Source organism: Mustelus asterias, chromosome 1 (genome assembly GCF_964213995.1).
Source record: "Mustelus asterias chromosome 1, sMusAst1.hap1.1, whole genome shotgun sequence".
NCBI lineage: Eukaryota > Metazoa > Chordata > Chondrichthyes > Carcharhiniformes > Triakidae > Mustelus > Mustelus asterias.
In genome coordinates, this window is record NC_135801.1 from 130482784 (window position 1) to 130508233 (window position 25450).

Genomic DNA, 25450 nt, shown 5'->3' on the forward strand with positions numbered 1-25450 from the left:
AGGACAAGATACTTCCATATAAAACAAGGATTTCTGTGAAGTCAGCTGGATTCCTTCATTAGTGGGCTCTTGGGCAAGAAAGTTACCATTTAAAAACATCAGAAACACACTTGAAAATATAATAAAGCCAGGGAAGAGTGACAGGAGAGGTTACGTTTTCTGGATTTTTGTAACTTGTCACTCTTTCCTATCTGCCTAGACACAGGTAAAATAAAGTCAAATTAATATTTCAAACATTAACTATAAATAAGCATTGCTTTTTAAAGTTCACCATGCAAATGAAATGTTGTCATACACTGGATTGAAATTGATAGATCCAAATGTTTTTGTTGTTTAAAAGTGGTCTGTCTCTTCACAAAACTACAGAAGTGAATAATCAGGCTCCAGCAGTGGGGATGAGCTGGGTACACTGACAGACACAGATTTCTGTATTTACATTGCCATCTTTCCCAAAACTTCATATCATCTTCCTCACTGCTTATGAGAGAGTTGTATAAATTTTTTACACAACTGTTCAAAAACTGCAAACCAAATAATAAATGGAATGTAACCTGGCCCTAAGATTATTACGTAAATTACGCATAATATCATCCAGTAACTTTCACAGCAACATACTATTACATCATGCAAGCCATTTCACACATAAAGTATGTCTTAGAAGAACTGACAGTGAAAGGTGCCGATCAATAAGAATGTATAATCACGAGCATGATATTCTCCTGTGGCATATAAAAAAGCAGAACGAATGCAGAAATTTTATTCATGCGAACACACAATAACCACTTTCAAAAGTTAATAGGAGGGGGGGGCGCCAGAGGAGAGAGGGGGGGGCCAGAGGAGAGAGGGGAGAGGGGGGGGCCAGAGGAGAGAGGAGAGAGGGGGGGGCCAGAGGGGAGAGAGGGGGGGGGCCAGGGGGGGGGCCAGAGGGGAGAGGGGGGGCCAGAGGAGAGAGGAGAGAGGGGGGGGGCCAGAGGAGAGAGGAGAGAGGGGGGGGGCCAGAGGAGAGAGGAGAGAGGGGGGGGGCCAGAGGGGAGAGAGGGGGGGGGGCCAGAGGGGAGAGAGGGGGGGGGGCCAGAGGGGAGAGAGGGGGGGGGGCCAGAGGGGAGAGAGGGGGGGGGCCAGAGGGGAGAGAGGGGGGGGGGCCAGAGGGGAGAGAGGGGGGGGGGCCAGAGGGGAGAGAGGGGGGGGGCCAGAGGGGAGAGAGGGGGGGGGCCAGTGGGGAGAGAGGGGGGGGGCCAGTGGGGAGAGAGGGGGGGGGCCAGTGGGGAGAGAGGGGGGGGGCCAGTGGGGAGAGAGGGGGGGGGCCAGAGGGGAGAGAGGGGGGGGGCCAGAGGGGAGAGAGGGGGGGGGCCAGAGGGGAGAGAGGGGGGGGGCCAGAGGGGAGAGAGGGGGGGGGCCAGAGGGGAGGGGCCAGAGGGGAGAGAGGGGGGGGGCCAGAGGGGAGAGAGGGGGGGGGGCCAGAGGGGAGAGGGGGCGGGCCAGAGGAGAGGGGGCGGGCGAGAGGAGAGGGGGGGGCGAGAGGAGAGGGGGGGGCGAGAGGAGAGGGGGGGGCGAGAGGAGAGGGGGGGGCGAGAGGAGAGGGGGGGGGCGAGAGGAGAGGGGGGGGCGAGAGGAGAGGGGGGGGCGAGAGGAGAGGGGGGGGCGAGAGGAGAGGGGGGGGCGAGAGGAGAGGGGGGGGCGAGAGGAGAGGGGGGGGCGAGAGGAGAGGGGGGGGCGAGAGGAGAGGGGGGGGCGAGAGGAGAGGGGGGGGCGAGAGGAGAGGGGGGGGCGAGAGGAGAGGGGGGGGCGAGAGGAGAGGGGGGGGCGAGAGGAGAGGGGGGGGCGAGAGGAGAGGGGGGGGCGAGAGGAGAGGGGGGGGCGAGAGGAGAGGGGGGGGCGAGAGGAGAGGGGGGGGCGAGAGGAGAGGGGGGGGCGAGAGGAGAGGGGGGGGGCGAGAGGAGAGGGGGGGGGCGAGAGGAGAGGGGGGGGGCGAGAGGAGAGGGGGGGGGCGAGAGGAGAGGGGGGGGCGAGAGGAGAGGGCGCGAGAAGGGAGGGGTGCGAGAGCAGAGGCGGGGGCTGGGTGCGAGAATGTGCCAGGCGTGTCTGTTCGGTCACAAATTTGAAGAGGCACATGGGAGTTATTCCTGGTGTCCTGGCCAATATTTATCCCTCAATGAACATCACAGAACAAAAAAAAGTTTTATCTGGACATTATATTTATATGCTGGAAGTTTGCTGTGCACAAATTAGTTGCCGCATTTCCTCGTAACTACAGAAAGTACTTCAAGCACTTAGACATCTGGTGGTTGTGAAAAGTACAATGTAAATCCAATTCTTTCATATAAATTATTTCTTATAGAGTTTGATCGAGTAGACAGAGAGAATACTTTCACTTGTGGGGAAGAGCAATATGAGACAGCATCAATATAAGATGGTCACCAAGAAATACAATAATCGGGTATTCAGAAGGAACTGCTTCACCTTTCTAGTCAGAAAGCAGAACTCACTATCACACAGAGTGGTTGAAGCAAATTGTATCGATGCAGTTAAGGGAAGCTTCAGATAATGCCAATATCGTTAAAGGCACAAATTTAGTGACAAGGCTCAAGTCGATGCCAGCATATATATCCTTAAGTATGTACACAATGAGTGTAAAGTAAAGAGACTTATATTCTCACCAAAAAGCGTCGTCATAAATCTGAGGTTTGGGAGGATTTTAAAAATACAAAAAAAAAGCGCTTCACTAAGAAATTAATACGAGAGAGAGAAAAACATATACCAGAGTGGATTAGCAAGAGGCATCAAAATTTCCTCAAATCTATGAATGCACTGGAGGGGGTGCAGAGGAGAATCGCCAGGATGCTGCCTGAGATGGAATATTTAAGTTATGATGAGCGGTTGGATTGACTCGAGTTGTTTTCCTTGAAGCAGAAAGACTGAGGGGGCGACCTGATCGAGGTGTACAACAATATGAACGGCATGGACAGGGTGGATAGGGAGTAGCTATTCCCCTTAGTTGATGGGTCAGTCACGAGGCGACACGTTCCAGGTGAGGGGCAGGCGGGGATGTGAGAAAAAACCTTTTTAACCCATAGGATGGTAATGATCTGGAATGCACTGCCTGGGAGGGCGGTCGAGACGAGTTGTCTCACATCCTTTAAAAAGTATCTGGAGGAGCACTTGGTACATCATAACATTCAGGGCTATGGGCCAAGTGCTGGCAGTTGGGATTTTGTGTGTGTGTTAAAAAGGAAGAATTAGGAAATCTTTCATCGGCAGAGGCAGGGGCAGGAGAAATTATAGAAGCGAACAACAAAATAGCAGAGGCATTAAATGAAGACTTTGCATCGTCTACACAGGGCTGGGGAGAATGATGGTGCAGCACTATTCTCACTTGACTAATGCTCGGAGGACCCAGGATTGAATGACACCACAGCAGATCATGGAATTCAAACTCAAAAAAAAAAATACAATTAAAAGTCTAGTGATGACCAGGAAACTATTGTCAATTGTCAGAAAAACCCATCTGGTTCACTAATGTCCTTTAGGGAAGAAAACCTGCAGTCATTAACTGATCTGGCCTACATGTGACCCCAGATCCACAGCAATGTGGATTGCCCAATGTTAAATGCCCACTGACAAGCCACTCAGTTGTATGAAACCACTAAAAAAGACTCAAAGGAACTAAATCAGATAGACCATCCGGCACCGGAAACAACAGCAAACTCAGCCATGTCAACCCTGCAAAGTCCCCCTTACGAACATCTGGATGTCAAAATTGGGGGAGCTGTCTCACAGACTAGTGAAGCAATAGTCCGACAATCATACTCATGGAATCATACATTACATATAATGTCCAATCATCACCAGCACCGGCTATGTCCTGTGTCACCGGCAGAACAGACCCACCAGAGATGGTGACACAGGGGTATACCGTTGGGAGGGAGTTGCCCAGGGAGTCCTCAATATCATCTGACCCCAAGAAGTCTCATGGCATCAGGTCAAACACGGGCAACGAAACCACCTGCTGATTACCATGTACTACCCCAACGCCTCCTACTCACCCCCCCCGCCCCTCCCCTCCCACTGATGAATCAGTAATTCCTCCATATTGAACACCACTCAGAGGAAGCACTTAGGATGGTACGGACTCAATGTACTCTGGATGGGGGACTTTAATGTCCTTCACCCAGTGTGGCTCAACAGCACCACTACTGACCGAGCCTTAAAAAAATGTAGCTGCTCGACTGGGTCTGCGGCAAGTGTGAGGGTACTAGAAGGAAAAACATACTTAACCACATCCTCAGGGACCTGCCTGCCACAGCTGCATCTCTCCATGACAGTATTGGTAGGTGTGACTACCGCACTTTGTGGAGACAAAGTCCTGTATTCACAACCTCATAGCCCAGCATATCCTCCACTCCACCACTGCCAAGCAAGCCAGGGGATCAAACTTGTTTCAAAGAAGAGTACAGGTGGGCAGGCCAGGCATACCTAAAATTAAGAGTTCAAACCTTGTGAAGCTACATGACAGCACCATGCGTGCCAAACAGCATAAGCATCAAGCAATAGTCAGAGCTAAGCGACTCCACAACTAGCTAATCAGATCCAAACTCTGCAATCCTGCCACATCCAGCCATGAATGGCAGTTTACAATGAAACAACTTACCAGAGCAGGAGGCTCCACAAACATTCCCATTTTAAATGATGGGGAGACGAGCGCGTCAGTGCGAAAGATCTTGCTGAAGCATTCACAACAATCTTCAGCCAGAAGTGCCGAGCAGATAATCTTTGATTTGATTTATTATTGTCACATGTATTAGTATAGTGAAAATTATTGTATCTTGCGCGCTATGCAAAGCATACCATTCATAAAGAAGGAAACGAGAGAGTGCAGAATGTAGTGTTATAGTTATAGCTAGGGTGTAGAGAAAGATCAACTTAATGCGAGGTAAGTCCATTCAAAAATCTGACGGCAGCAGGGAAGAAGCTGTTCTTGAGTCAGTTGGTACACGACCTCAGACTTTTCTGTCTTTTTCCCCAAAGTAAGAAGGTGGAAGAGAGAATCGCCGGAGTGCATGGGGTCCTTAATTATGCTGGCTGCTTTACCGAGGCAGTGGGAAGTGAAGACAGAGTCAATGGATGGGAGGCTGGTTTGCGTGATGGATTGAGCTACATTCACGACCTTTTGAGGTTCCTTGCGGTCTTGGGCAGAGCAGGAACCATCACCAAGCTGTGATACACCCAGAAAGAATGCTTTCTATGGTACATCTGTAAAAGTTGGTGAGAGTCGTAGCTGACATGCCAAATTTCCTTAATCTTCTGAGAAAGTAGAGGCGTTGGTGGCCTTTCTTATCTATAGTGTCGGCATGGAGGGACCAGGACAGGTTGTTGGTGATCTGGACACCTAAAAACCTGAAACTCTCGACCCTTTCTACTTCGTCTCCGTTGCTATAGACAGGGGCATGTTCTCCTTTACGCTTCCTGAAGTCGATGACAATCTCCTTCGTTTTGGTGACATTGAGGGAGAGATTATTGTTGCCGCACCAGTTCACCAGATTCTCTATCTCATTCCTGTACTCTGTCTCATCATTGTTTGAGATCCAACCCACTACAGTGGTGTCATCAGAAAACTTGAAAATCGAATTGGAGGGGAATTTGGCTGCAGTCATAGGTGTATAAGGAGTATAGTAGGGGGCTGAGAACGCAGCCTTGTGGGTGATCGTGGAGGTGTTGTTGCCTATCCTTACTGATTGTGGTCTGTGAGTTAGGAAGCTCAGGATCCAGTTGCAAAGGGAGGAGCCCAGGCCCAGGCCACAGAGTTTGGAGATGAGTTTCGTAGGAATAATGGTGTTGAAGGCTGAGCTGCACTCAATAAATAGGAGTCTGACATGGGTGTTTGTTATCTAGGTGTTCCAGGGTTGAGTGCAGGGACAGGGAGATGGCATGTGCTTTGGACCTGTTGTGGTGGTTGGCAAAATGTAGTGGATTCAGGCGACCTGGGAGGCTGGAATTGATTCGTGCCATGATTAGCTTTTCAAAGCACTTCATAATGATGGATGTCAGAGCTACTGGATGATATTAAGGCACGCTGCTTGGCCTTTCTTTGGTACTGGGCTTAGCCTCCTCCAGAGGTCCTCAGCATCGCAGATCCCAGTCTTCAGCAATTGAATTCACTCCACATGATGTCAAGAAACAGCTGAAAGTACTGGATACTGCAAAGGCTATGGTCCCTGACAATATTCCAGTAATAGTACTGAAGACTGGTGCTCCAGAACTGGTGACACTGACTAAGCTGTTCCAGTACAACAACAACACTGGCATCAGCCCAGAAATGTGCAAAGTTTCCCAGGTATGTCCTGAACACAAAAAAAAAGACAAATCCAAACTGGATAATTACCACTTCACCCATCCACTGTCGATCAGTAAAGTGACGGAAGGGGTCATCAACAGTACTATCAAATGTCAATTGCTTGAAAATAGCCAGCTCACTGACACCCAGTTGGGGTTCCATCAAAGTCAGTCAGCTCGTGACCTCATCACTGCCTTGGTTTAGGCATGGACAAAAATCAGCTGAATTCCAGAGGTGAAGCGAGACTGACTGCCCTTGACATCAAGCAGCATTTGTCCTTGTGTGCCAACAAGGAGACCTAACAAATGGGAATCAGGGGAAATTCTCCACAGGTTAGTCATACCTGGCACAAAGGATGACTGTTGTGGCAGTTGGAGATCAATCATCTCAGTTCCAATAAGATTTGTGTCACACAACTGCCAGGCAATGGCTATGTTCACACGACAGAATCTAACCACCGCCCCATGACATTATCATCGCTGAATCCCCCACTATCAACATCCTCAGGCCACCATTGACCAGAAACTGAACTGGACCATATGAATACTGTGGCTACAAGAGTAGAACAGAGACGGAGTCCCAGGGACTCACCTCCTCCCTCCCCATTGCCTGTCCACCAACTACAAGGCACACACCAGGAGTGTGATTGAATGCTCTCTACTTGCCTTCCAGCTACAATAACACAAGAAGCCTGACACCATCCAAGACAAAGCAGCCCACTTGATTGGCACCACAAACATTCACTCCCTCCACCACCAATGAAAGTGGCAGCAGTATGTACCATCTACGAGATGCACATCAGGAAGTCACCAAGTCTCTTTAGACAACATCTTTCAAACCCATGACCACTACCATCTAAAAGGACAAGGGCAGCAGACACATGGGAACACCACCCCTGCAAGCTCCTCTCCAAGTCATTCACTATCCTGACTTGGGTACATATCACCGTTCAAAATTCTGGAACTCCCCAACAGCACTGTGAGTAAACCTACACCTCAGTGACTGCAGTGGCTCAAGAAGCCAGCAACACCTGCACCCAATGAATTTAAAAAAGAAACATATTGGAAATAGTGGTAAATCAACAGTTCAGTGGAAATGGGGAGTTCAGGGGCATTGATAGCACCGGAAAAATTAATGGGACTTCTAATTGACAAATCCACTGGACCCAATGGCCTGTAACCTGGTTTTTTAAAGGAGGTACAATGACAGTGGAAAACATAACCCCACTATTCAAGAAAAGAGGGAGAGAAAAAAAAGTGCTTGGATCTCAGGTACTTATAATCTGAATCAATGATTTAAATGAGGGAACAGAGAGTCACGTGCCCAAGTTTGCTGACTAGACAAATTTAGGTGGAAAAATATGCTATGAGAAGGATGAGAAGAGGATATAGAGAGGTCAAGTGAGCTAGCAAGAACATGGCAGATGGAATATCATGTCGGGAAATGTGAAATGATCCATTTTGGAAGGAGAAATAGAAAAACTGATTTTGGAAATGTTGGTATTCAGAGGAACCTAGATGCCCTTGTACATGAATCGTGGAAAGTTGACATGCAGATAATACAAGCATTTGGGAAAGCAAATGGCACAGAGTTATACAGCACAGAAGAGGAGGCCATTCAGTTCATTGAATCTGCACGGTCCAGAGATGTGCGGGCTAGGTTGATTGGCCATTCTAAATTGCCCCTTAGTGTCCCGGGATGCATAGGTTAGAGGGGTTAGTGGGTAAAAAAATGTAGGGATATGTGGATAGGGCCTGGGTGGGATTGCGGTCGGTGCAGAATCGATGGGCCGAATGGCCTCTTTCTGCACTGTAGGATTCTATGATAAAACTACACTAAATCTACAGTAATCCTACTTTCCAGTACTTGGTCGATAGCTTTGAATGTTATGACATTTCAAGGCTCATCCGTGTATATTTTAAAGGTTGTTAGCCTTTATCACAAAGGGATAAGAGTCTTGTTACAATTATATGGGGCCTCGGCCAGTTATAGTACGCACTATAGTTTTGGCCTCCTTACCCAAGGAAGAGTATGCTAGCCTCAGAAGGAGCACAATAGAAAGGTTCACCAATTCATGGATTGAGGGTATTATCCTACAAAAAAAAACTGAGCAGACAGGGAACTACCTTTGCTGGAATTTAGAAGAATCACAGCTGATCTTATTGAAACATATAAATGGCAAGGGATTGACAGATGTGGAAGGGTGTTTCCCTGGTTGAGAAGTCTGAAAGAGGGGGTTCTGTGAATAAGGGATCAGTCATTTTGAGTTGAAATTCCAACACTCCGAAGCCTGTGGATCAAAGGACTAGAGACTGAACATACTCAAGTCAGAGATCGATAGATTTTTGGAAACTAAAGATACATATGGACATGGGGAGAGTGCAGGAAGATAGATTTTAGAAGATCAGTCATGAATGGCAAAGCAGGCATATTCTCATATCCTTCAAAGTCTTCTCCGCTTATTTTACCATGCAACTTTGTATCATCAGTAAACCCGATACATTACACTTGGGTCTCCTTATCTAAATATAGACCATAGCTGAGGCCCAAGCACTAATCTTTGCGTACTCTACTAATTACAGTCTGTCAGCCCAAAAATGAACCATTTATTCCCACTCTCTGTTAACCAATCTATGTTAATATATCACTCCCAACTCCAAGAGCTCTAACTTTTTTTTAAGTAACCTCTTGTGCAGCATCTTATTGAATGTTTTTGAAAATCTAATTATACTATGACCACTGGTTCTCCTTTATCCATCCTCCTAGTTACATCCTCAGAAAACTGTAATAGATTTGTTCAACAAGATTTTCCTTTCATAAATCGATGTTGACTTTCCCCAGTTATCTTATGGTTTTCTACATACTCTGTTACCACATCCCTATAACAGATTCTAACATTTTCCCTACTACTGATGTTAGGCTAACCGGCTTATAGTTCTGTGTTTTTTCTCTCTCCTTACTTGAACAGTGAGGTTGCATTTTTGACCTTCCAAACCCCACTGACTCCAGGATTATTGTGGCATTGAATGTTTTGCAACTGGGAAGAGTTGAGGCACAGCCATTGCAGCTTTTAAGAGAAAATTATATATATGTGAAGCGAGTGTTATCATAGGGGTGGGGGGAAAGAATACAGCAAAATAAGATTAGTTTTGAATTCTTTAGCAAAGGAGGGGACAAGAGGCCAACTGAAATCCATCAGTGCTTTAAAAATCAATGTTCTATTTGTACCAATGTAAATTAACACATTCCAATTCACGTTGGGAAATTATCCAATCTTACATGAATGGAAAACAGGAAAGTCCCCGAGAATTCATGAGTTACCCTATCGTTTGGAAATAACCCAACATCTTCTGATGTTTTTAAATAGATGCTTGCTAAATCTGATAGAGGGTCAAAATAGCCCAATCAAATCAGTGAAGAATTCACATGCCACGTTGGTCCTCAACTCGAAAAGCAAATGCTTATGCATTACAATTGAGTATCACAGTGTAAGATTTCCCTTGTACAAATTAACTCCTTGTCAAACAAAACACGTTATGTGCACCAAAAAAACGATGAGGTGGAAAAAAGGGCTGAGGTATTCAACATTCGAAAGTGCAAGAATTAACACTGGTATCACAATACCTTGGTTGATGAAGGTGGAGTTGGAAAATTAAGCCAGGCTGGAGCAAAATCATGCTGCGCCATTTAGGTCCTATGTCTCAGTTTTAAAATAAGGTATCAACACCTCATGGCAGATCCCTGTAAAAGTGAAAATGTACAATTAATCAGCATTCAGTTCTTTGTTTCCCAATACAATGTAAAGAATGTACAAGAGTCTTTCCTTCACCCATTTCTTTTTCATTTAGGATTGTTGTTTTTTTTAAAAAATCTATAATTATTCATAAACAGCTACAAATGCACTCGTCTTATAGCAATTCAGGATCTATCAATGTACCTTTCTCCAAAAAAAGGGAGCAACTCCACAGTGTGAACTTCCCAGCAACAGCACCACACGACTCTGCTTCTTTTCATCGCAGCACAACGTATGGGTCATTCAAAGGTTCATTTTTCCAGTTGTAAGCACATCAGCATTTATTGCTGTATGAACCTGATAAAAGGTTTGAAAACTGTAGAAACACATTTTTTTTAAAAATCAGACATTTTTACGGAATTCAAGATAATTTCCTCATCTATTTAGGAAAAAACACAATCTGCAAAGAAAATCTGATTGCTAGTTGGGATTTTACACAAAGGGTTTTTTTTGCAGTAAAATGACTGCTGTGTGCCTTAGGAAATACAATGAGTAGTAGACAGTAAATTACCCAGTCTGGCAACAATAATGACTATGTACAGTGTGTAAGCATCTTCAAATATCATACCACCAATATGCAACCCAGGCTCTCATGAAACATCTTCCTTTCTCTCTGGTTTCAAAATGCACACAAATATTGCACCCACTTAAGCCCACAAAGGCTAGCTTGAAAACTAAGAAATATCAGAAAGCCTTCACAACACCAGAAATGATACCTGTTACTATGCAGTTCGTACCAAACACAAATAGTAAGGGATAATATCAATGTGAAATAAAGATTCCATACTAAAATGACTATCAATAGTGGCATTGTTACTACATTTATCTCCAGACAAGAAGTAGTTGAAAGCTGCATGATTACAGCAAAACACAAAACTCTATTGCAGTAATCAATATTTGGCATTGAAGACATGTATCTAGTTAAATCGTGTAACACTTTTAACTCTAGATTGCATCGTGGAAACCTTGAACTTGTGAATTAATATACTAAGTAGTGCTTACTGCAAATACACTAGTGCCTAAATTGAAATCAATGGAGTCAATACTTAAAAAAACCACACAATTGTATTTAAATAAATAGTGAACACCAATTAAACAAAGGAACAAATTAAATTAACCTTGAAATAGCAGCAAATCTGAAAGCCATTACACATATTAAGAGGAAGATGATGTTCTATTACACTACTACTGTAACTAGGCAACCCATCAGAACTGCATAATAAAAACATGAGGCAAACAAAAAACGACTGGACGTAGTGGACAATTTTCCTACATTAACGAACACAATAGCTTGCCTTAATTTACAAAATTTTAAATGAGAACTGTATAATATAATTAACCAGAAGACTCACTAAATTCGTCATGGATATAGTTGCTGCATAGTTGCTCAAACTAGATAGGCACGAATACCTAATATGAATGTGTTCATGGAAAATAACTATATCACTTACAATTACTATAGACCAGAAAGTAAAAAATTCAAAACTGCAAGGTGATATGCTGGCAATCACCAATTGTAACTCAAATACATTTCCAAACTACCTTCTTCCCTACTAGTCAAAAAGGAAATGTAAGCCACCGACACTAAAAGAGCCAGCTAAAATCAATTAAACACAAATTTTAAACTTAGTGCATTAAAAAGAAACTTTCCCCATTTAGTACCACTACTTGACACCAGGCTATTTTGAAAATGGGACCACATATAAATAGAAAAGACCAACACTACAAATCTTCTTTCTGCTCACATGGATTGTGAGAATATATTTGTGCTCATTAAGGTGAGGAATGTCAATACTGACGAACAAAACATTTTTCCCAATGTTGGCAGCAGGTGTCAGCATCCAAACGTTATGCGTAGCCAGATTAAAATATTCTGTATGCCTTTCCAACAGGGTCTTTTCACACTTAGTTCAGAAAAGTAACACCAAATATACCAGTGTGAATTTTCCATTTCTTACACGAGCCACCACTGCAGCCACTAACTGAGACCACTAATTTAGTGAACACATTTAGCTGGAACTGAACTGAGATTGCCCAAATCGATTTCAGGAAGGACCCTAACATCTAACAAACTTTGAGAATACTTTTCATCCTTCAATCCAAAAAGGAGATTAGTGTAGTAATCACAGCATTCCTTTTAAACTGTAAGCCATTCTTAACCTGCACCATAATTCTGATTCTTCCCACCCCACCAATACAACCACAAAAAAACTGCTAGATCTATTCCCATCCCTCACAAGGTAACAGTTTAAACAGCATATCAGAAACATTCTTTCCAGGGATTAAGTAACAATTACCCTCCACTTTCAAGTACCAGAGATTTGACATATATCATTTATTGAGAATGGATCAGTAATTAACATAAATCACCTCTTCTGGTAATGCAACAATTTATACCGTGCCTTCAATGCAATAAAATATCCCACTTCACAGAAACAAAATAAGTCAAAAATTGACACTGAGCCAAGGACATTAGGACAAATAGCCAAAAGCTTCAAAAGGAAGGTTTGAAGGACATAGGTGAATTGAATTCACCTGTCAGATTTCAATTTACAAACGTTTAGAAACTTCATAGTTCTGGAATTCCCAATTAGCCATCCTCCTCTAACCAAAATGACCGTTTTTATTTAGCATATGCCCTCATCTCTTGACTTCACAGCAACAACTGGAATTTAGTGTTTTTACAAATCCACGCAATGAAATACAGAAACCCTCTGTTACAGAAAGTTAAAAGTTTCAACTAACGTCAGAAGCAAGATTTTGCCAAAAGGCCACAAACCCCGTGAAACCAAAAAGTGGACAAATTGGAAAGCTTTAATTTCAAAAAGTAGCTTTTTGCCGATTTGACCAATCAGGTTATTCAGTAACGTTGATACCACAAGTGCCAAGGTGAAAAACTATATTTATAAAATTCGTTGCAGAAACTGAGGGGTGTACTTACTGTGGCAGATATCCCGCGGCATAACAGTGTAGTGGAGTTGGGTGAACCAATGCTCTGGATGTAATTAATGGCACATTCACTAATGGTCAGATTGAGCACAAGGAAGTTCTGACAAGAACTCGGCAGCGGAAAGTGAAGCACCAGCGGCGAAGAGTGACTGCTCCGTTTCTCTTTATTCTTGTTTACAAATTGTGATAATTAGGCCTCAGAAATTCTCCACGTTTGTAAATATTTGGGAAGAGCGGAATGAATGAAAAGCTTTAGGAAATCTGTCGCTCCGAGAGCGGGAAGAGGCTGTACACACGGGTGGGATGGGGCTTCATCGCCAGGAGATAAAGGGGCAGCGAGAGTCCGGCAGGGGTGAAGGCTCCTTTCCCGATTCCGAATGAAATCTCCAAACTCTCCGGTGCCTCCACAATCGGGAAAGTTGGGCGACCTCGGGCAACTCCTGATGACGTCGGCGCCCCTGGTCGCTTAAATGACGTCACGACGAAAATAAAACTCAGGGCGAAAATCAAAACGGAAATTTCCATCTTGGAGCGGACACGGGGCTGGGCGATCCGCCTGCTGCTTCTCCACTCAGCCAGCCGGCCACCTCCCCGCCCGCTCGCCTCATTCTCACATCTTAGCTGGAGAATGTTAAAGGGGATTTACAGCTTGACCTTTCGGTCAGTGACGTCCCTCCAGGGGTTACCCAATAGGAGAACGCTCCCAAGATCTCGCGAGGTCAGCGCCGGCTCCAGGACACATGGCGCCTGCGCGCGAACACGCCCCCCTCTCCCCAAGCATCGTCCCCGTAAGCGCGAGACGGGCTGATGGTTCCATTGCAATCAAATTCAAACTGAATCCAGACCCAACATGAGGGGCAGAGAGTCAGTGAGCCACCCAACATGGGGGCACAGAGTCAGTGACCCATCCAACATGGGGGCACAGAGTCAGTGACCCACCCAACATGGGGGCACAGAGTCAGTGACCCATCCAACATGGGGGCACAGAGTCAGTGACCCATCCAACATGGGGGCACAGAGTCAGTGACCCATCCAACATGGGGGCACAGAGTCAGTGACCCATCCAACATGGGGGCATAGAGTCAGTGACCCACCCAACATGGGGGCATAGAGTCAGTGAGGCACCCAACATGGGGGCACAGAGTCAGTGACCCACCCAACATGGGGGCATAGAGTCAGTGAGGCACCCAACATGGAGGCAGAGAGTCAGTGAGACACCCAACATGGGGGCACAGAGTTACTGACCCACCCAACATGGGGGCATAGAGTCAGTGAGGCACCAAACATGGGGGCAGAGAGTCAGTGAGACACCCAACATGGGGGCACAGAGTTACTGATCCACCCAACATGAGGGCACAGAATCAGTGGCCCATCCAACAGGGGGGAAGAGAGTCACTGATCCACCCAACATGGGGGCACAAAGTCAGTGGCCCATCCAACATGGGGGCATAGAGTCAGTGATGCACCCAACATGGGGGCATAGAGTCAGTGAGGCACCCAACATGCGGGCACAGAGTCAGCGAGCCACCCAACATGGGGGCACAGAGTCAGTGACCCATCCAACATGGGGGCACAGAGTCAGCGAGCCACCCAACATGGGGGCCTAGAGTCAGTGAGGCACCCAACATGGGCGCACAGAGTCAGTGAGGCACCCAACATGGCGGGCATAGAGTTACTGACCACCCAACATGGGGGCGCAGAGTTACTGATCCACCCAACATGGGGGTACAGTCAACAGCCCATCCAACGTGGGGGTATAGTCAGCAGCCCATCCAACATGGGGGCACAGAGTCAGTGGCCCATCCAACATGGGGGAAGAGAGTCACTGATCCACCCAACATGAGGGCACAGAGTCAGTGAGCCACCCAACATGGGGGCACAGAATCAGCGAGCCACCCAACATGGGGGCACAGAGTCAGTGAGCCACCCAACATGGGGGCACAGAGTCAGCGAGCCACCCAACATGGGGGCACAGAATCAGCAAGCTACACAACATGGGGGCATAGAGTCAGTGAGGCACCCAACTTGGGGGGCACAGAATCAGCGAGCTACCCAACATGGGGGCATAGAGTTACTGATCCACCCAACATGGGGGCACAGAGTCAGTGAGGCACCCAACATGGCAGGCATAGAGTTACTGATCACCCAACATGGGGGCGCAGAGTTACTGATCCACCCACCATGGGGGTACAGTCAGCAGCCCATCCAACATGGGGGCACAGAGTCAGTGACCCATCAAACATGGGAGAAGAGAGTCACTGACCCACCCAACATGGCAGCACAAAGTCAGTGAGCCACCCAATGTGGGTGGGATTGTGGTCGGTGCAGACTCGATGGGCCGAATGGCCTCCTTCTGCACTGTAGGGTTTCTATGATTTCTATGAATGTGGGGGCACAGAGTTACTGACCCCCTTCCCAACATGGGGGAAGAGAGTCAATGAGCATGCAACATGATGGCACAAAGTCAATGATCCCCCACCATAAAAAGGGGTAGAGAGTCAAAGTGAGGTGGTTGTATGATTTTCTTGTTGGAGATGTGCATTGCTGAGTACTTGTGTGGTATGAATATTATTTCCTACTTGTCAAGCCAACCTTGAATGTGGTCCAAGGCTTGCAAGCATTGTGGACCACTTCATTATTTGATCAACTATGAATGAAGCTAAACAATCCAAGCATCTGTGAATGGCCTCATTTCTGATCTTATGATGAAGGGATGAACATTGATAAAGCAGATGAAGGTAGTTGGGCCTAGTACACTACACTGAGGAACTCCTGCAGTGATGTCCTGGGGCTGAAATAATTGGCCTCCAACAACAACAACCATCTTCATTTGTGCCAGGTATGACTAGGTGCTAGAGAGTTGTCCCTCTGATCCTCATTGATTTCAGTTTTACTGGGGATCTTTGGTACCATACTAAATCAAATGCAGTTAGACTGAAAAACCAAACTTAAATCCAGAATCAGTCAGAACAGGGTGGAGGATGCTGAAAGTCTGCAAATGGATGTAGATAGTCTAAGTGAGTGGGCGAGGGTCTGGCAGATGGAGTACAATGTTGCTAATGTGAGGTCATGCATCTTGGTAGGAATAATAGCAAAATGGATTATTATTTAAATGGTAAAAAATTGCAGCATGCTGCTGTGCAGGAGGACCTGGGTGTCCTTGTTCTAGAATCACAAGGAGTTGATTTGCAGGTGCAGCAGGTAATTAAGAAGGCAAATGGATTTTGACCTTCATTGCTAGAGGAATGGAGTTTAAAAACAGCGAGGTTATGTTGCAGCTATTTAAGGTGCTGGTGAGGCCACACCTGGAGTACTGTGTACAGTTTTGGTCTCCTTACTTGAGAAAGGATATACTGGCACTGGAGGGGGTACAGAGGAGATTCACTAGGTTGATTTCAGAGTTGAGAGGGTTGACTTATGAGGAGAGACTGAGCAGACTGGGGCTATATTCATTGGAATTCAGAAGAATGAGGGGAGATCTTATAGAAACATCTAAGATTATGAAGGGAATAGATAAGATAGAAGCAGGGAAGTTGTTTGCACTGACAGGTGAAACTAGAACTCAGCGGCATGGCCTCAAAATAAGGGGAAGCAGATTTAGGACTGAGTTCATACAAAGGGTTGTGAATCTGTGGAATTCCCTGCCCAGTGAAGCAGTTGAGGCTACCTCATTGAATGTTTTTAAGGCAAGGATAGATAAATTTTTGAACAGTAAAGGAATTAAGGGTTATGGTGAGCGGGCGGGTAAGTGGAGCTGAGTCCACAAAAAGATCAGCCGTGATCTTATTGAATGGCGGAGCAGGCTCAAGGGGCCAGATGGCCTACTCCTGCTTCTAGTTCTTATATTCTTATGAGACAGAATGACCCACCCAATATGAGGGCACTGAGTCAATGACTCACCTTGATGTCAAGCGCAGTCACTTTCACCTCTGGATTTCAGCTCTTGTGTCTGTGTTTGGGCTGAGACTGTACTGAAGTCTGGCGTCAAGTGGCCTGGGCAGAACCTAAATTGAGCATTGGTGAGTAGGTAATTGGTGAATAAGTATCATGTGAAAGCACAATATATGATTGCTTTCATTGCTTTGTTATTAATCATGAGAAGTTTCATAGGGATGTAATTGGCCAGGTTGGATTTTTCCTTTTTATTGACAGCACATACATGGGTAAACTTCCACATTGCCAGATAGATGCCAATGCTGTAGCTGTAATGGAATCGCTTGGCGTAAGGCTGGACTTGTTCTATAGCACAGATGTTGAACAGTACAGCTGGGATATTGCCAGGGCCCGTAGCCATTTCTGTGTCTAGTGCACTCAGCCATTTCTTGATATCACATGGAGTGATTTGAATTGGCTGAAGACTGACATCTGTGATGGTGGGGACCTCAAGAGGTGGCCAAGAAGGATCACTCACTCGGCACTTCTGGTGAAGTCACTGATGAGCTGTTGCTGTTACTATTGATGTTTCTAATGTTGTCTCTAATTTATGCTGGTTTGCCTACTGGGGAATCTTTGCTTGATATGCCAGATTGATATTGCCAAGATATGATATAGCCAAGATTCTGATGGTGCTGCTTGCAGTATTACAATAACTTTTCCTCTCAAAGTTAAAGAACCATTATTATAAATAAACATAATCAGAAACTGGAACTGTAGATCCTGATGAAACCCTGAGAATAACAACCAAGCTGCACCAGAACATTGCAGCAAACCAAGGACGTAAAAGTAAGCATGAAAGCAAATGGCAAATTGAAATGGTTGGGATAAGAACATAAGAACATAAGAAATAGGAGCAGGAGTAGGCCATCTAGCCCCTCGAGCCTGCCCCGCCATTCAATAAGATCATGGCTGATCTGACGTGGATCAGTACCACTTACCCGCCTGATCCCCATAACCCTTAATTCCCTTACCGATCAGGAATCCATCCATCCACGCTTTAAACATATTCAGCGAGGTAGCCTCCACCACCTCAGTGGGCAGAGAATTCCAGAGATTCACCACCCTCTGGGAGAAGAAGTTCCTCCTCAACTCTGTCTTAAACCGACCCCCCTTTATTTTGAGGCTGTGTCCTCTAGTTTTAACTTCCTTACTAAGTGGAAAGAATCTCTCCGCCTCCACCCTATCTAGCCCCCGCATTATCTTATAAGTCTCCATAAGATCCCCCCTCATCCTTCTAAACTCCAACGAGTACAAACCCAATCTCCTCAGCCTCTCCTCATAATCCAAACCCCTCATCTCCGGTATCAACCTGGTGAACCTTCTCTGCACTCCCTCCATTGCCAATATATCCTTCCTCATATAAGGGGACCAATACTGCACACAGTATTCCAGCTGCGGCCTCACCAATGCCCTGTACAGGTGCATCAAGACATCCCTGCTTTTATATTCTATCCCCCTCGCAATATAGGCCAACATCCCATTTGCCTTCTTGATCACCTGTTGTACCTGCAGACTGGGCTTTTGCGTCTCATGCACAAGGACCCCCAGGTCCCTTTGCACGGTAGCATGTTTTAATTTGTTTCCATTGAGATAGTAATCCCATTTGTTATTATTTCCTCCAAAGTGTATAACCTCGCATTTATCAACGTTATACTCCATTTGCCATATCCTCGCCCACTCACTCAGCCTGTCCAAATCTCTCTGCAGATCTTCTCCGTCCTCCACATGATTCACTTTTCCACTTATCTTTGTGTCATCTGCAAACTTCGTTACCCTACACTCCGTCCCCTCCTCCAGATCATCTATATAAATGGTAAATAGTTGCGGCCCAAGTACCGATCCCTGCGGCACGCCACTAGTTACCTTCCTCCAACCGGAAAAACACCCATTTATTCCGACTCTTTGCTTCCTGTCGGATAGCCAGTCCCCAATCCACTTTAACACACTACCCCCAACTCCGTGTGCCCTAATCTTCTTCAGCAGCCTTTTATGGGGCACCTTATCAAACGCCTTTTGTAAATCCAAAAACACCGCATCCACCGGTTCTCCTCCATCAACCGCCCTAGTCACATCTTCATAAAAATCCAACATGTTCGTCAAGCACGACTTTCCCCTCATGAATCCATGCTGCGTCTGATTGATCGAACCATTTCTATCCAGATGGGAGCATGCTTGCAGATTAAGTGAAGGTGTTCAGAAACAAGATCAGAAAAGTCTGCATTTGGTCTCCCCAATATAGAGGACATCGGATTGTGAGCAGTGAATACAGTGAACTAAATTGAAAGAAATACTTGTAATTTGCTGTGTCACCTGGAAGGAATCTTTGAGGGAGAAATGAGGTAAAGGGGCAGATATTATACCTCCTTTGATTGCATGGGAAGGTGCTGTAGAAAGGGGTTGAGTTGTTAGCAGTGATAGAGGAGTGCATCATGGTATCATGAGGGGAACAGTCCCTTCGGAATGCTAATGGAAGAGGGGGCAAGACGTGTTTGGTGGGTGGCATCTTGCTGGAGTTGACAAATGGTGAAGGCTGGTGAGGTGGAGAGTAAGGACAAGAGAAACCTTGTTGTGGATGTCGGAGGGTGAGAAAGGGGTGAGAGCAGAAGTACGGGAAAGGGTGGACCGGTTGAGGGCCCTGCCAAACACGGTGGGTGGAATGCACAGTTAAGAAAGGAAGATACGTCAGTAGTATTGTTTTTAAAGGTTGCATTATCAAAACTATTGTGACAGAGATGAAAGAACTGGGAGAATGGAATGGAGTCCTCACACGAAGCAGGAAGTGAGGAGGTGTAGTCAAAGTATATATGGGAGTCAGGGGCAGCAAAGATGAAGATCAGCAAACAGCTTATCCCCAGAAATGGAGACAGAGAAATTAAGGAGGCAAGGGAAGTGTTGAAGATGGACCATGCAAAGGCGAGAGAAGGGTGAAAATTAGAAGCAAAATTGATTAATTCTTCCAGTTCCAAACAGGTGCAGGGAGCAGCACTCGAACAGGCATTGAGGTGCTGGAAAAAGAGTTGTAGGGGGGGAGCCCAAGTAGGACTGGAATAAGGAATGTTCCACGTACCCCACAAAAAGACAGGCATAACTAGAGCCCATCAATCACAAACAAGAATTTTAAACTTAAACAAAGTCAATTACATAGGTCTGAGGAGGGAATTGGCTAGGGTTTCTTGGGTAAACAGACTAAAAGGAATGGAGGTAAGTGAACAGTGGTAAATATTTAAAGAAACAATTCAAAATGTTCAAAAAAAATACATTCCATTTAAAAACAAGAACTCAACAAGAAGTTACGGGTAGAATTAAATTAAAAGAAAAGGCTTACAATGTTGCAAAAGCAGTAGCAAGTCTGAGGTTTGGGATTGTTTCAGAAACCAGCAAAGGGTCACCAAACATTGATAAAAAGGGGAGAAAGAAAATATGAAAATAAACAAGCCAGAAATATAAAAACAAATTGGAAAAGCTTTACATCAAGTATGTAAAGAGAAAGGGAATCGCTAAATTGGTCCCTTAGAAGCAGTGACAGGAAAAATTATCATGGGGGAATGAAAAGATGACAGAGACATTTGTTATGAAATACATTTTTTCTGTGTCCCTGTGTGCTAATTTAATAATCTCTGGAGATTGTAACATTTAATGTACAGGATGGTCCAATGGTTGTTACATTTGTTCCTGCCTACTAGCAAGGGTGGGACCCTCTAGGAGGGTTTTGATAGGTCACCAGATCAGTTAAAATGTCAGTGAACAGCAGTCAGTTTTTTAATCTGTCAACCAGCAAGTGTCCCAGGTAAGGGACAAAGACAGGGGACAGAAACAGGTTCCAGATAAGTTAGGAAAAAAGAATGTAGCAGAGAAAGAGGCTCCAAGTGAAGGAAAGGACTGTAAAAATAGACTTTCAGAGAGTTGTTGGGGACACGGATACCCCTTTGAACCAGTGGTGCTGCTTGATGAAATTGTGCTTTTGAGTTGGTGTTTAAGGGTACTCAGGAATATAGGGGGACAAAATCTAGGAAAGCAACCCTGTGAGGTTGGCCATCATTGAAGCTGTCCAAGTTGACCATCTTCTGGAGAAAGTTCCAAGGCAAGTTCTTCAAAAGTGAAGATTGGAAACCCTCATGAGAAAGACAAAATTTCATTTAGATTGGTTGACTCACAGTGTGACTCTCAGTGTGCCAGGCAGGAGTGTTCCCTTCCTGTCGGAGAACACTTCAGCAGTCCTGGGCATTCAGCCTCTGATCTTCGTGTAAGCATTCTCCAAGGCGGCCTTCACGACATACGACAACGCAGAATCGCCAAGCAAAAACTGATAGCCAAGTTACGCACCCATGAGGACGACTTCAACCGGGATCTTGGGTTCATGTCACACTATCTGTAACACCCACAACTTTCCTGGGCTTGCAAAATCTCACTAACTGTCCTGGCTTGAGACAATTTACACCTCTTTAACCTGTGCTTAACCCTCTCTCCACTAATATCGCCTGCACCTGCAAAGACCTGATTACCTGTTAAGACTTGCATTCCAACCATTATTTTGTAAATTGAGTCTGTGCTTCTATATGCCCTGTTTGTGAACCCAACTCTTCACTCACCTGAGGGAGGAGCAGCGCTCTGAAAGCTTGCGCTGCCAAATAAACCTGTTGGACTTTAACTTAGTGTTGTGAGACTTCTTACTGTGCCTCCCCCTGTCCAACGCCGGCATCAGTGTGACTAATGCCTGGGTAGGTTGATGAAAAATCCAAGGAATCCATTTTGATCGCATCTGTCATTTATTATGTCGCATAGTGTGTTCGACCACTGTTGGTTAGTTAATTTACATTCATCTCATAATTACCCTGAATGTTAGAATACAAGATAAATATTGCAATTTTTTTGACCTTGTAAAGTAAATTTTGTTTTTGTGAGTTCAAAACCCATGGAATCTTGTGGCTTTCTTTGCTTAGTAAGTGTATTGAATCTTGAACTTTGTCTACTTTAAACAAAATGTTATTGGTCCCCAGCCAGATCTAACCAACAAATTGGGGTCTGGCCAAGGATCATAACACATTGAACAAATATTTTGTGAGTGTCTTCACAGTAGAAGACACATTTTTTATAACAGAAATAGATCGTAACCTAGGGGCTAAAAAGAGTAAGGAAATTAGCATCAGCAGAGAATTTATATTGGAGAAAATTAAGAAATTAAAACACAACAAATCCCTGATGATCTACACCCTAGGGATCCAAAATAGATAACTGCAGAGATAGTGGATGTGCCAGCTTTGATTTTCCAAAATTCCTTAGATCCAGGAATGGTCCCATTAGATTAGAAATTGACAAATGTTACACCATTTTTCAGGAGGGAGAGAGATAACATGGAACTGCATGTCAGTTAGTCTTACAACAGTTGTTGGGAAAATGCTGGAATCTATTATTAAGGAAGTCTTAACCAATCACTTAGAAAAGAATAGTATGATTGGGCCAAGTCAACATGTTTTTACTAAAAGGAAATCCTGTTTGACAAATGTTTAAGTGGTTTTTGAGGATGTAACTAGAAGGATAGATGAAGGGGGACCAGTAGATGTAATATCCCCTGTATTTCCAAAGGGCATTTAATAAGCTACCATAAAGGTTTAGTGGACAAGATAGGGGCTTATGGAGTTGGGGTAATATTGTATTTGATTTGATTTATTTTTGTCACGTATTAGTATGCAGTGAAAAATATTGTTTCTTGCGCACTTTACAGACAAAGCATATCGTACATAGAAAAGGAAAGGAGAGTGAAGAATGTAGTGCTACAGTCATAGCTAAAATGTAGAGAAAGATCAACTTAATGCAAGGTAGCTCCATTCAAAAGTCTGATGGCAGCAGGGAAGAAGCTGTTTTGTGTCAGTTGGCACAGGATCTCAGACTTTTTGTATCTTTTTCTGGACGGAAGAAGGTGGAAGTGAGTATGTCCGGGGTGCGTGGGGTCCTTGATTATGCTGGCTGCTTTTCTGAGGCAGTGGGAAGTATAGACAGAGTCAATGGATGGGAGGCTGGTTTGAGTGAGGGACTAGGCTTCATTCATGACCCTTTGTAGTTTCTTGTGGTCTTGGACAGAGCAGGAGCCATACCAAGCTGTGAAACAACCAGAAATAATGCTTCCTATGGTGTATCTGTGGAAGTTGATGAGAGTTGTAGCAGACATGCCAAATTTCCTTCATCTCCTGAGAAAGTAGAGGCATTGGTCGGCTTTCTTAACTATAGTATTGACATGTAGGGACCAGGACAGGTTGTTGGTGATCTGGACACCTAAAAACTTGAAGTTCTTGACCATTTCTACTTCGTCCCTATTGATGTAGATAGGGGCATGCCTTCCACTATACTTCCTGAAGTTGATGACTATCTCCTTTACCATGAACATAAGAACATAAGAAATAGGAGCAGGAGTAGGCCATCTCGCCCCTCGAGCCTGCCCCGCCATTCAATAAGATCATGAAGTGGATCAGTTCCACTTACCCGTCTGATCCCTATGACCCCTAATTCCCTTACCGATCAGGAATCCATCTATCCGCGATTTAAACATATTCAACGAGATAGCCTCCACCACTTCAGTGGGCAGAGAATTCCAGAGATTCACCACCCTCTGAGAGAAGAAGTTCCTCCTCAACTCTGTCCTAAACAGACCCCCCTTTATTTTGAGGCTGTGCCCTCTAGTTCTAGCTTCCTTTCTAAGTGGAAAGAATCTCTCCACCTCTACCCTATCCAGCCCCTTCATTATCTTATAGGTCTCTATAAGATCCCCCCTCAGCCTTCTAAATTCCAACGAGTACAAACCCAATCTGCTCAGTCTCTCCTCATAATCAACACCCCTCATCTCTGGTATCAACCTGGTGAACCTTCTCTGCACTCCCTCCAAGGCCAATATATCCTTCCGCAAATAAGGGGTCCAATACTGCACACAGTATTCCAGCTGCGGCCTCACCAATGCCCTGTACTCATATCCCCTTGCAATAAAGGGCAACATTCAATTTTCCTTCTTATATGCTTTTATATTCTATGCTTTTATATTCTATCCCCCTTGCGATATAGACCAACATCCCATTTGCCTTCTTGATCACCTGTTGCACCTGCAGACTGGGTTTTTGTGTCTCATGCACAAGAACCCCCAGGTCCCTTTGCACAGTAGCATGTTGTAATTTTTTTCCATTGAGATAATAATCCAATTTGCTATTATGAATACGGGATTGATTAACAGATTGAAAGCAGAGAATGGGCATTAATGGGGCTTTTTCAAGCTGGCAGACAATGAATAGTGGAGTGCCACAAGGTCAGTGCTGGGGCCTATTTACAATCTATATTAATGACTTAGATGAAGAGACAGTGAATAATATATCAAAGTTTGCCGATGTTAGCAAGCTAGGTGCGAAAGTAAACTGGGGAGTACACAAAGAAGTTGCAAAGATATATAGACAGGTTAAGTGAGAGGGCAACAAGATGACAGATGGTCCATAATATCAGGAAGGCAAAGTTATTCATTTTGGAATGCAATAAGCGCACTGATGCAGTAAGCAATTAAGAAGGAAAATTGCATGTTGCCCTTTATTGCAAGGGGATATGAGTACAGGAATAAAGAAATCTTGCTACACCTTGTGCAGGGTTTTGATGAGACCACATCTGGAATACTGTGTACAGTTTTGATCTCCACATTTAAGAAAGGACATAGAAAATGCTAGATAAACTCAGCAAGTCTGGCAACATCTGTGAAGAGAAACAGAGTTAACTTTTCAAGTCCACATGACTCTTCGAGTCATACAGCACAGACATAAGCCCTTCGGCCCACCATATCTATGCCATCAAATACCAATCTATACTAATCCCATTTACCAGCACTTCGACCATAGCCTACTTAGAAGATGAGGTGTTGTTCTTCCAGTATGCTTTGGGCATCACTGGAGCATTGCAGCAGGCCAAGGATAGACATATAGACATGAGAGCAAGATGAAATGGCAAGTGGCAGGAAGATTGAGTCATGCTTGCAGAAGGAGTGAAGGTGTTTCATAAAGCAGTAGGAGACCATATTGGGAGTGACGAATACAGTAGATCAGATTGAAGGAGGTGCAAGTAAAATGCTGTTTCACCTGAAATGAGTGTATGGGCCCTTGGACAGTGAAGAGGAAGGAGGTAAAAGGGCAGGTTTTGCACCTTCTGTGATTGCACGGGAAGGTGCTGTGGGAAGGGGATGAATGATTGAGGGCGATGGACAAGTGGACCAGGATGTTACGGAGTGCTGACAGGGGATGAGGGGAAGATGTGTTGACAGAAATGGTAGAGAATGATCCTTTGAATGCGGGTAAGGTGAAAACTGAGGACAAGTGGGACCCTATCATGGTTCTGAGAAGGAGAAGGGATGAGGGCAGAGGTGCAGGAGATAGGTCAGACACAGTTAAGAGCCCTGTCAACCACAATGGGGGAAGGGGGGA

At 45.0% G+C, this 25450-nt stretch overlaps 1 protein-coding gene across 2 annotated transcripts in view; it reads right to left on the reverse strand.

The window, feature by feature from the left end:
- LOC144497496 (vasculin-like) overlaps window positions 1-13761 on the reverse strand; it is a 77684-nt gene extending 63923 nt beyond the window's left edge. Inside the window, exons 1-3 of one of the 2 annotated variants that reach the window (XM_078218851.1) lie at window positions 13066-13761; window positions 10269-10440; window positions 9956-10072 (exon numbers count right to left, since the gene is read on the reverse strand). In XM_078218851.1, the coding sequence (XP_078074977.1) occupies window positions 9956-10018 (63 nt within the window). In that variant the 5' untranslated portion in view covers window positions 10019-10072; window positions 10269-10440; window positions 13066-13761. The remainder of the gene's footprint in view (window positions 1-9955; window positions 10073-10268; window positions 10441-13065) is intronic. The other variant, XM_078218861.1, reaches the window with a different exon arrangement.
- Between the last annotated feature and the right edge of the window lie 11689 nt (window positions 13762-25450).